Source organism: Nipponia nippon, unplaced genomic scaffold (genome assembly GCF_047370975.1).
Source record: "Nipponia nippon isolate SJK-2023a ecotype South Korea unplaced genomic scaffold, ASM4737097v1 scaffold_2, whole genome shotgun sequence".
Classification (NCBI taxonomy): Eukaryota; Metazoa; Chordata; class Aves; order Pelecaniformes; family Threskiornithidae; genus Nipponia; species Nipponia nippon.
The window spans coordinates 109005875-109017935 of NW_028262336.1; the positions used below are offsets into that span (position 1 = coordinate 109005875).

The following is a 12061-nucleotide window of genomic DNA, read 5'->3' on the forward strand; positions in this document are numbered from 1 at the left end:
AATAGCAAATGACTTGCTGGTACCTGTTTAATGAAAAATAGAGTCAAACCCACCTGCAGAATTGCACCTGCTTGTGCTCACTCCAGAAGGACCGGTCCTTTCTTGAGGCCCTCCTTGAAATGATATGGCATCTTTCCCCCCGTTGGGTGGCCGAGGGATGGGGAGCTCCTAGCATGGAGCAGGTGCTGTAGCTCATCCGTGCTTTCTAAATAACAGCCAAAGCATTGTTGTGCAACAGCATGAAATGGTCCATTAGGAGGTCTTTTAATAGGCCATATGTGCGCAGCACTTGGACAGATGGAAAAAATCCCTCTTGACCAATGCATTTTAAGCACCCTTAATCTGCAGGGACATTGCCACTTGAATGGAATACTGGACACCTTGAAGAATGCAATAAACCCAAACAAAGCTCTCTGTTTCAGCCTCTATACACTGCCCGAGACATGAAAGGGTGAGAGGAAGGGTAAAAAAATCATAGTTCTGGTATAAAATCCTCCAATGTCCCTCCTGCCTGTGCTGATGGAGTGGTTACTTCATGTCTAAAGCCCAGGCCAGCTTTTTCCCAACTCAGTTCAGAGGCAGGTGGAAGAAATGTGGCTGCTCAAAGATGGTGAAGAATGACAAAATACTGTAAATCTGGTCCATGGACTAGTCTCCTCATTGCTGGGGTGCACAGACCGGGGCGAGGGGGCTGCCCAAGATGGGGGTTTCACCCAGGGTAATTCCTCCCTGTGGAGGAGCAAAATGGTCAGATGTGCCTCCTTCTCTTCAAGGGCTGTAGAGGACATTTTGCTCAGAAGCTGCCGAGATGCCTCAGTCCTGGTGAGGGGAGTCCCCCCAGCTGCTGGGCAGGGCCCAGGGCTAAGTTCTGGGGGCTGGGGTTGGGCAGTTGCCCCCATCACTGCCACTGGGCATCACAGGGTGGCAGCCAGGCCTTTTCCTTCCCAGCAGCTGAGTGCAACCCGTCTATTTTCACCCAAATCAGCCTAATCGCATCCATATTTATTGCCTGCTGTTGTCTTACAGGTAGGCAACACCTCCTTAGCTGCTTCAGCTCCTAGGGAGCTGCAATACCATGCTGCTGTTGCTGTGGTTGCTCCGTGATCTCTGCAATCCTCGGGCTTCTCCCAGTTCTATGTCTTAGGGTTAAAGAGACCTTCAAACTTTTTAATATCAAAAGAAACAGTATCAGTGGGAAATCTGCTTGCTGAGCATGGTTCAGATCAAACCGTGTTCTTAAAGGCTCCTGGAAGGGTTCAGGGCTGTGAGCCCCAGACAGCAGGAGCATTGCTTTGCCTGTGCTGGGATTTGTTTGCAGGAGGGGAAGGAAGTATCAGCTGCAGGACTGGAGTTTGTAATTCACCTCCCTGCCCCAGCCAGGGGAGAGTTTAGTCCTCTCTTCTCAGAGCTGCGCCCAGAAACAATATTTGCTGATATTGGCTTACCATCCCAAGGGGGGACATTACTATGAAATGTTTACAAGGACCATTTGAAACCTGAGAAGAGGATGTTTTTAGTAATGGGGAAAGAGCCAAATACCTTGGAAGAGAAACATTCCAGCTTTAAGCATTAATTACTGCTTCCCAGTAATGCAGGTTGACTATTAAATAACCTTGCGCAATTTCCCTGACAGATACATTTTAATGGCAATATTGTGCATAGATCCAGAGCAAAATACAGTTCACTGAACCGTGACCCCGCAAGCCCAGGCACATGGGCAGGTGCCTTTGCTCAAGCACTTAACCAGCGAAACCCAGGGGTCGAGGCATGGGGCTAAAGCAGCCACCTATACACAGCCGCTCACACCGTGAGGGCCTCTGGGCAAGGATTTCTCCTATGGATGGTTATTTTCAGGCCAGGAAGGAAAGCATGGATAGTAAACAACCAAGTGCATTTCTAAAAACTACAGCTGTAACGTCTATGGAGCTCTATAATCATCATGCAAACTTTACTACATAGCTTTTCAGTTGTAAATTGAGTATCATTGGCCAGTGAAATGGATGCTCGATTTCTATGCCCTAATTTTTCTTTTGGTAGCGTGGGAAGATAGTATATAACCGGTTACACTCCACAATGTACGCTGGCATAACAAGTCACAATATGTATTTATGCTTCTTTCAGTCAAAAGCATCAAGTAATGAATGTAGATAGAAAACCTCATAAACCAGTTATCTGAAAACCATTTTCAGTAAAAAGGCATTGCTTGCTTCCTCTCTTTAGATAGGTGGAAAGAGGAGAGCCATGGAAGAGCAAGTCTGAGAATCAATGGGGTTTTCTGGAAGTCTGAATTGTCACTAATTACCCAAAATCCAAGCTGAGCTGCTGCTTTGTGAGCCATGCTTTAACTCATAATAAGCTTTTCAGGGACATCACTCTGAAGGTTTCTCAGGAAGACAGCTCTTTGGAGGATTGCATGGTACCTCGGTGCAGCAATGCAGCGACAGCATCACCCCTGGAGATATTGCTCCTAGAAGGACAACTGGCTTCGCATCCTGGCTTTAGGAGCAACTAAAGAGATCTTGTTGTCTTACTGGTGTGAAAAGCCAATGTGCCAAGTGCAACAACTGCTGCAAAAGGTCAACTTTCCCTGAAGGAATTTATTCTGAACCTATTCAGACCTTCCTAAATAAACAGCAGCTTCACCAAAAGCTATTGAAGTCCCCCAGGACTAAAATTGTCTTATAGGAGGTCCAGGCATGGGATGTAGATTCATTTCTAGTCATCTGTCCATCCGAGCCTCGACCACTTTTGCTCCCTGTCTGAAGCTGGAACCTAGGTCTTGCCCACAATGTGAACGTGGTCCCTCTTGTCCACAGTCCGTCTTGTCCACGGTCCTTCATCCGAACAAACCACATAAACACAGCAGGGGCCTGCGGCACTGACCATTGCATGTGCTGATAGCCTGCACCCTGCCAGGAGGCAGCGAGGAAGCAGCCCAGGTCCAGGCTGCTCCAGCAGGGCAGAAAGCGAGGGGACAGCCGTAAAGCCTTTTGAAGAAAACATCCTTATCTCTGTCTAGGGATCTGTGGCTCCTGAACTGAAGCATACAGAAACAGGTTGATAGCAGCAGCTATTTTAAAATTCATGAAGTCTTAAAGCATTACTAGATGATTTCAGTGCTGGGAGATAACTAGACAAAATAGCCCAACAGGGGGGAGATGCTGATGTAGTAGCAGCCATAATAGTGCATGATGCCGCACACGTCCCTGCTTCTGAAAACCCACTCATCCGTCTTGTCAGGGGAAATTGCTGTGATTTGGTTTCATAGCGGAGGTGGTGGGAGGAAGGAGGCAGACGCATATTTTCCTGTGATCAAGGAGAAAGGCCAGGGTGTGCCCCACTTACCCTCTGAAGCCACCCTGGCCTCTGGGTGAAAGGCTTAGAGACTGGTCATGGCACGTATTCGGTAGGGAGGGTGCAAGTGGCTGTGGTGCAAGAGAAACAAGGCTTTGGAGCTCCTCTGCTAGCACTTGAGAGATGGCTTTCCCTCCCTGCCCCGGTGTGCCCCTCTTTGTCCGCTCATCCCGGACTGAAGAAAAAGCCAGGGCAAAAGGAGCTGGGAGCCAGCGGGCTCCTCCTGCACTTTCCCTGTCAGCCCAGGGTCGCACAGGCTGAAAACTTCTGGGTGAAGGCAAATCTGTGCCAGCCGGGTCAAATTCCAACAAACAGCTTAAATGCCTAATTTATGTATCTGTACCCAAAAGCGTTATCCAGAACTCCCCAGCTCAGCTGCTGCCTTAGACTGGAAGCAGGTCAGAGCACCCCTCCCTCCCTGCCATGGACATGCTTTAGCCAGTGAGATTCCCCATTACATCCCCGAGGGGGCTCATCCTGCTCCCAGCATGTGACCGAGCCATCCCGACAGCATGGGGAGGGAATGGGAGGGTTTGCACCTCCACCTGAACGTGGGTGCCTATATAACGAGGGGCATCTCTTTACGTTCTCCCCATAGGTGAGAGATGGGGAAAATCACTGTATTTACCCTCCTGCCCACTTCTTCCCCTCGTGTGCCCGGCAGCCTCTTGCCCAAAACAGCCAGCACAGCTGCCGGTGGCTTCTAAAGTCTCACAGTGGGGCAGAGGGAGGCACCAGAGGTTGGTGCCTATTGCTTTTTTTCACCTGGCCTTTGATGACCATGGTGAGGTGCAGAGAGTTCCAGTACACGTTACCTGCCCTTTTAGCGTATTTCGTGCCCATGTATGAGCTGGATGCCTTGAGCGACTTGCTCAGTGAAAATCTGTACTGGATGCATGAGTAGGAAATCAAGCTTCACCACTTCCAAAGACAAAAGCTACAGTTTAAAAAAATTACCAACACCATTTCATAGTGGTAATTTCTCTTGGAAACAATTTGTTATCCCTGATTTCAGGATGGTGAAATGCTGCATAAACATCCCACTTGTGATTTTTCAAACTCCCCTTCAAATTTCCCATGAATGCGTGGCCTGTGTGGTGAGTTTGAGTCTGCCCGGGATCTGCTCATTCTCATCAACCCTCTCCCTCTGCTCCCCTCGAGCCCACAGCCCAGAGTCCTGGACCCGGCAGAGCAGCTCTCACAGTGAAGAAATATTTAAAATGTGTTTTAAACAGTACTTTTATTTGTCCAGGCTGTCACTGTGCTTTTGCACCTCCATTAATTCAAGAGTTTTGGACCCAGTTTGCAGTCCCAGTTTCAGTCTGGTCCTGCAAGTCTGGAGCTAGCTCCCTTCAGCTCTCCCGCTCCCTTTGGTAGGGCAGCACAGGGCCTTCAGAGAGGAGATACACAGGTAACATGCCTGGACTGGGGGTGTACACGTGGCCCTGGATGGGGAATAGTGCTGCTGGCATCCCACACCTCTACCCAGCGCTAAAATGGGCTTCTGATGCTTCCTTGCAGAGCACCATCTTGCTCAGTCACCCTCCCCTCGATTACCACCGTCATGAAGGCTTTCATCTGCAGATCAGGAGTGGAGGTGTCCCAGAAAGTTTCAAGTCCCAGGGGTCAGAAACAACAGATACTGCCTACTGACTACAAGGGACTTAGGCAGCAGTTACCTGCCTTTCCTAACAAAGGCAAGAAGAAAAGGGTCTTTGGACTTAACCTACAGAAAAAAACCCATATCTTACTGGAGTTGTGCGTGAGCGAGGACAGCAGGTTTCCCACTGTACAGATTACTCCACTTCCACACTTTCTACTCAGCATGGAGCAGAGCTTTATTTTTTCCCAACACAATGCACATACTTCAGAGGCATATTTGAAGCGCAAAACCCACGTTCCATGCTTAGGCATCCAGCAAACGGTTAATAAAAACCATTCTAGTACGGTGTAGAGCTTATGTGAAATATGAGTGAAAAGTCTAACTTGTTTCCAATGGCTACGAAATTGCCCTGGGGAAGATAAAGATGCGATTCCTTTTAAATGTAGCTATTTTCTGTAAAGGGAACCTACGCATCAGTCCTTCCTATCACAGATCTCCAGAGAAAGCAGCAGCCATCCCACACACTCCTCTGCAGCGGATTGCTCAGCACTTTGTCCCATGGTAATCCGTAGGAGAAACTCAACCCTCCCATTAAATGCTTTGGGCTCAAAAGATTAATTCTGCAGGATAGATCTCTAAAGCACCTCAGAAACGGGAACTCATTCCTAACAGCTTATCATCATTCAGGCAATTACAGGTACAAGCAAAACAGCAGTCGTTGAGGGAGGAAAGCAATCCTATTATAATCATAATTCTTACAGGTTTATATTTTCATGTTTAATAGAGCTTTTTTTTTTCCCCCCCTCTCTCTCCATATAAAGCTTTCCATCAAAGGCTTTCCAAGCATTTTATAAAGGCAGGTGAGCGTTACAGCATCATCACTTCCATTTTACAAACAGGAAACTGAGGCTCCAAAAAAGTCATTTGAGCAGAGTAAAACAGCAAATCCCAGCCCAAAACAGAAACGGAATCAGAACCTCCTGGCAAAAATCCCCTTCTCCAACTACCTCTATTTAGTTACTATGCAGCATTTTTTTGTTTTGGTAAAAATAACCCAACCAGTCAAACAAGAGAGAATGGCAAGGAAATCACAAGCTTCGACATACTTACATCCATACTGCTGGCATTAGTACAAAAATAAAGATTTTTATTAACTAGTTTACAAAAACAAAGTCTATTGAGTCACACAGGATCTCATCGGGGGGTTTATTTGACTTTGGAAGATAAAGCCTGTTTGAAACGTCTCTTTAGATCTTGCATGTTGGGAGACTTGGGCCGAGGGATGATGGACGACCGCCTCCTGTCCATGCTGCCAGCGTGCTGTAGTTTGCTGACCTCCTTGCAAAGATACTGGAAAACATCACAGACGCCCTGGGAGTCGTCACTCGTGGAGATTTCCAAGAACAGGCTGCCCAGTTCATTTGCCAGCTGTAGTCCGTCTTTCGCCTGCACTTGCCTGGCGTGGAGGAGGTCTGCTTTGTTCCCCACGATAATGATGGGAGTCCTGGCATCGGGGTGGACCTTGCGTATGTACTGATAGAGCGGTTGGACGGACTGGTAGCTGCTGTAGTCCGTGATGGAGTAGACCAGGAGGAAGCCCTCTGCCCACTTCACACACCTGGAGAGGGAGTCCAGCACCTGCACGCAGTCCTCCTGCACCTGCGGTACGACAGAGAGCACAAATTTGGCACGGGGCTGTGAAAGTATAAAGCCTGCATCATAGACAGCACCGTTAAATGGGTCCAAAGGGAAGCCTGCGCTCTGTCTTAGGAGACTAAGCCTGGCCTTGGAGGAAGCCTTGGCTCAAAAGCTGAGCCTTTAGGTGGCAGAGAAGAACCGACTGATCGGAAGCATCTCCGTACCTGGATGCACCCCGGCGTGTCTTGGATCTGCACGGCAACGTGGTCCCCCTCCAGATGGACCAGCCGGGAGTAGAGGTTGCCTGGAGAGCAGAGAGCCGTCAGGCACAGCCCCGACCGCGGGGGCCCCCGCCGCGCCCCGCCGCCCGCCGCCTCACCTGTGTTGGGCTCGTAGTCCCCGATGAACCGCTTCGTCAGGAACCGCACGATCATCGCTGCAACACAGAGCGGCCGCGTTAGGGGGGGGGGGGGCGGGCGGGCGGGCGGACGGACGGACGGACGGACGGACAGGGGGAGGGGGGACGGACAGCCCCGCCGCACTCACCGCTCTTGCCGACGGCCCGGGCGCCCAGCACGGCCAGGCGGACCTGGGCGCCGGGCGGCCCCGGGGCGCACTCGGCGATGGGCGCCAGCAGGAAGGGCTGGGACATGCTCGGCAGGCGCATGGGCGGGGCGGCCGGACGGCTCGGCTGGGCTCGGCTGGGCTCGGCTGGGCTCGGCTCAGCTAGGCTCGGTTCGGCTCGGCTTAGCTGGGCCCGGCTCCGCTCGGCCGGCAGCACCCAGCGCGGGCGGCCGCCAGCGGCTTTTAAAGGCTCCGCCGGCAGCGCCCAGCGCGGGGCGCCCATTGGTTCCCGCCCCCCCCCCCCGGCTGTACCGCCCCCCCCCCCCCGGCTGTACCGCCCCCCCGCCACCGCAACAGGCTCCCGCTTTACGCGCCCTCCCGGCAGCGGGGGGCTCCGGGCACAGAAGAAGGGAAACGATTTGTTTTCTTTTTACCTCAGACTGTTTTGTTTCCCACACCCGAGCGTGGAACGCCTCCACATGGCGTTGAAAGGCCAGCTCGCAGATCAAAGCAACAGCCAGCCCCGAAACCAAAGCGGTCCACAGCGCCCTGAGGGCTGGATTAGGCCCTAGGGTTTTTAAAGTGGAAGAAAGTTTCAGAGGAGAAAGGCGCTCCGCCACCGGCTGCCCTTCAACAAGCCTCCAACCTGCAAACGGCCGTGCGGTTGCTTCCGTCTCTCTGCAAATCCTTGCCCTGGCTCCTGCAGAACCGCTTCTGCCACGTGCTGCTTTGCAAACGTGTGAGTGCTTACGAGATAAATCATCTATTCAGGGGCTGTTCTGTTTTTATTATTATCAGGGAGATAACACAAGTCAGCAGGAAACAACATGGAAGAAGCCAGCAGGTCGGTACTCCAAAGCAGCGGGATGGGTCTGTGGTCTCGCCGCCCGGCACTCTGGGGGGTGGAGGACGGAGCCATGGGAGGACAGAGCCGCCGTGGGAGCTGCTGGACCCTGGCTGTGGGCTGGTGCCCAAGGGCACCCCAGGTGGCCCCGGGCACCCACAGGCAGGCAGCTGAGCTGAACCTTGGCAGCAGTGGGGCTCTGCAGTGGTGTTGCTCTTGGTTGCCTTCCCACCTCCCCTTCAATACAGCTCTCGGAAGATGCACACAATAACAACGAGTCCTGTTTTTTCTCGCTTTCCTCTTGTCCTCCCTCTCACTTTCTCCCTACATCCATGCCAGAATCCAGGCACCCAACCTACTGTGCACTTCTTTGGACATCCTCAGCCCCAGTCCCTCCCGTGACATGAAAACTCAGAACAAGGGCACCAGGGTAACATCGCCAGCTCTGCTCTGCCAGAGCCAAAGTGTTCCTGAGGAAAGTCACTGCGGGGGCAAGGATGGGGAGGAACTGCTCCCTGCTTCCCATGGGCGCAAAGTTCGAGCAGGGAACGGAGGCTTAGCTGGGGCTCTGCACCCCGCAGTGGCCAGAGGACTGGCCAGCCCCCCAAAACAATGTTCTGCCCTGTTTAAAGATTCTCCCCTGGTGCCCCAGAAATGTTCTACCTGATAACGATGCCACACCGCTCTTTGCGGAAGGGTTACACATACTTCACAGGAGTTAACGCCACGCAGATTAACACCAGTTGAAGTAGTGCCTGTGGAAAAGCACGGTGGAAGAAGTGTTGTTGATTATTTGTCTTACTTTAGTGCCTAAGAACCCCCATGGTAACATTAAGGCCACTTTTAAGCTGAAAAACTGATTGCCTCTAAAATTCCTACTTCATTTCCCATCATGCCAGTGAGCCCTTCTCTTTTTGTAAACAAGATTTCTCTTGTAGTTTTGTAAACAAGATTTCTTTTGGTTTCCAGAGGTTCACGCTATTGTCATCTGCTCCCATTGTCATGCACCACCACTTGTCTTTGGCCTTGCTCACAGTGCCAACACAGGCTATTTTTATACATTTCTTTACAAAAGAGCTATCAGAGTACATTCAGCATGCCCTTGGAAGAATGCTACTGAAATGAGTCCGTTCCAGACAGATGATTCCCAGGTGCTGAGCTGTGAAAACAGTGGTATTAAACAACCACGGTCCCCAAAATTTGAGGAGCTCCCCCTTTCTGGGCAGCTGTAGAGCTCATGCTGCCTCACTCACTGCTGAGAGCCGCCCCAAAAGGCCAACGGTGATGGTCAAGCCGAGAGATGACTGTGCAAACCCAGGTAGGAAACCCTGCAGAGGAATTAATTTCCAGGGAGCGACAGGCTGTCTCTCCATCAACACCTACTCTGGTGCAACAGGAGCAGTTCAGTAGGTTGAAGCAGTTGGGGCTCAGATTCCGCTCAGGTGGGGGTTCAGAGTAGCTGTCCCTGTTCTGCGGACCCAGCTACCCCTGGGATGCACGGGCCTCATGGCTATTCCAAGGAGCCTTTCCTTTCTTAGCTGGCAGTCCTACTTGGGAAGCACAAGGCTGTACTTCCACCCATCCCATGCAGGTGGCCCATGCCACCATCCCTATGGTCTACCCTTCCCCACAGCAACACCACTCAGTCCCCCCCACGTGGAGTCCCAGGGACCCCACAGTGCTGCCTGACCCACCTCCCTATTCCAAGCTCCGGTAACGTTCCACAGCGGGTAGGTTGCAGCAGGGAGGACATCCTGAGAGCACCTGGAGCTCCTTTCTCCTCTAAGAAACAAAATGCAGAGTTTTCCCAGGAGTCTTTGCTGATGTTGTGGAGTCAGCTAGCAGTTCTGGGCTTAAGATTGGCAGGACCATGTGAGGGAACGAGCAGTAGGCACAGAGCTTTCCCATGTGGAAGAACACTGGCAAGAACCTTTGCTGTGGGCTGGCATGGCTTCACCACTCTCCTATGAATTTTCAGGAGCACAAGCCCATGTTCAAGACTGCAGCTATTCCTTACGCTCCCCAAGTCTTGCTGGTCAATGGTTAAACAGTTTGGAGTGGGCATGGACAAAAAGGTGACTGAGGGCCCAGAGGCCATCGCCCAAAGCCTCTTCCTCCAAATGGTGGAAAAGGAAATCAGCAACTCAACCACAGCTTTGTATTTTCCTGGGTTCCTGAGCTGTATGGGTGCTGCTGGTGGGAGCGATGTCCCTACCCAATGCGTGAGCAAGGATGGTTACGACTGTGTAAATTCCAGCAGCTACAACTTCTTACACAGACCTTGGTAGTACATCCACTGAGGCAGATGCATGGACATGAAAAGCTCATCATCTGTGTCTTCCATACCACCACCCTCAGCATTGCAGGGATTGCTGGTACCTTCCTCCCACACAAGAAGGCCATTTGCAGCAGCAGGGTGCCCCCTGTGCTGTGGGAGACACTACCCACACCCCGCAGTCACGAGGTGCTACCCAGGCAGTGATGAGCCCAGTTTAACCATGCCTTTTCACCACACACCCTGACCTACAGGAACCCACTGCGCCTTGCAGTCTCTGCAAGGACAGGGGGAGCCTGTCCTGCCTGTGCTGGGACAGGGAGGAACACATTTCTGGCAGGTGTACGCACAGCTCTTGGCATCCTCTGGACCAGTCAGGACATCCCAGCGCAGCATCTCTGTCTGGGATGCCAGTCATCCTTTTGATCACAAAGGCCATGAACATGCCGAGTCCAGGATTGCACCGAGGACAAGGGAGCGAACATCAAGACCGTTTCACGTATCTGATACACACTACAGGAAGATTACAAAAGCATGAGTTGTTTGTACATCCTTGTAGCAGCTGCCTCCCCCCAGGAACGGGTGTCTGCACACCCCTCACCCCGCTCAGGTGCGCTTCACCTGCTCCCTCCCGGGGTCCTCAGCCCGCAGCCCCTTTGCACAGGCACAGTTCCTCCTCCCCAGCCCTTTCTGCCATTGACCACGCACAGTGTTCGCACTAACACTGCCTACGCAGCCCTGAGGAAACCTCAGGCCTCAGTGTCACCGATACACTAAAAAAGACAAAGCTGACAGCTCAGGAGAAGGCTTCCATGCTTCTTCTCCAAGAGACGACAGGAGATTTCGGCAGAGCCTTTGTCAGGGAACCAGCTGCAATGGTTTGAGGCAGTAAAACCTGGTAAGGAGGAGAGAGCTCAGCCCCCACCTCCCAGTTAGGCTCCATGGAATGGAGACAAAGCACTACACTGAAGTGTAACTGCTTGTGCTAATCCATCAGCACTTCACTCTCTGCATGTTGTACAGGGACAGCCTGTCCACCAGCTCCGGGATAATGAAGTCTCTGTGCTAGAAAGGGACTGGAAGACAGGTAACATGTAATATGGGACTTCTGCAAAACTGGCCTTTGAACTAGGGATTCCTGAATTCTGCTAGCTCAAGGTGTGTCCAGTTATATGGGAAACCTATAGCTTTGCAGATTTCACAACAGTTCTCCACAATCCAAAGCATCACGGAATGAACAAAATTCAGGTCTGCCATGGTTGGAAGAGAGAGGAAACACCTAGGCTGTAGCTGGCACGCTCGCTGCAGGGTTTTGCTCGCTAGGCACAGCCTCAGGACAGGACTGCAAAGAACTGGTTACAGCTTATGGGTCTAGTGCGTAAAACCTCTTCCAGAGCGAGTCGAAGAGGAGAGAAACTGGCAACTCCACCATAAAGAAACAAGTTTCCTCCACCCAGAGGGGCAAAGGCTGAACTGCTGAAATCACCCCCCTTCCCTCCCGAATCTTCTGCATACACCTGAAACTATTTTCTTCTACCAAGAAGGACGCATTTCAATTTAGACGCTAGTTTCATGACTGCAGATGTCCTGACAGGCAGTTCTTCGGCAACTTTTCCCAATTCACAGATCTCCCTCTTTTGTCAGGACTATGCAAAAACAGGGCAGCTGAATGCACGGGAAACAAACTTCAAGAGCAGATACCAAGTTCTGTAAACATCTGAGCTGTGCTTCTACAAACTTGAGATGACCAGGAAAACTGCCACTGCACAGAGAGCAACTAACA

The 12061-nt window shown here is 51.6% G+C and overlaps 1 protein-coding gene across 2 annotated transcripts; it reads right to left on the reverse strand.

Annotated features, from left to right (window-relative positions):
- Window positions 1-5189: 5189 nt before the first annotated feature.
- On the reverse strand, window positions 5190-7441 carry RASL11A (RAS like family 11 member A). 2 transcript variants are annotated; one of them, XM_087757514.1, is made up of 4 exons: window positions 7142-7441; window positions 6975-7031; window positions 6820-6899; window positions 5192-6616 (listed from the first exon to the last, which is right to left on the reverse strand). In XM_087757514.1, exons 1-4 carry the CDS (start codon window positions 7260-7262, stop codon window positions 6164-6166), a joined length of 711 nt encoding a protein of 236 aa, XP_087613640.1. In that variant the 5' UTR covers window positions 7263-7441; the 3' UTR covers window positions 5192-6163. The 2 variants fall into 2 exon arrangements, with proteins under 2 accessions (XP_087613641.1, XP_087613640.1); XM_087757515.1 differs by lacking the exon at window positions 6975-7031 and having other exon boundaries at window positions 5190-6616.
- Window positions 7442-12061: the final 4620 nt, after the last annotated feature.

Bases quoted from the DNA above. Each gene is read 5' to 3' on its own strand.
- RASL11A (XM_087757514.1), bottom strand. From the start codon at position 7,262: ATGCGCCTGCCGAGCATGTCCCAGCCCTTCCTGCTGGCGCCCATCGCC. The intron at 7,032-7,141 runs GTGAGTGCGGCG...TCTGTGTTGCAG, and splicing joins CCGGGCCGTCGGCAAGAGCG to CGATGATCGTGCGGTTCCTG. The intron at 6,617-6,819 runs GTACGGAGATGC...GTCGTACCGCAG, and splicing joins ACACGCCGGGGTGCATCCAG to GTGCAGGAGGACTGCGTGCA.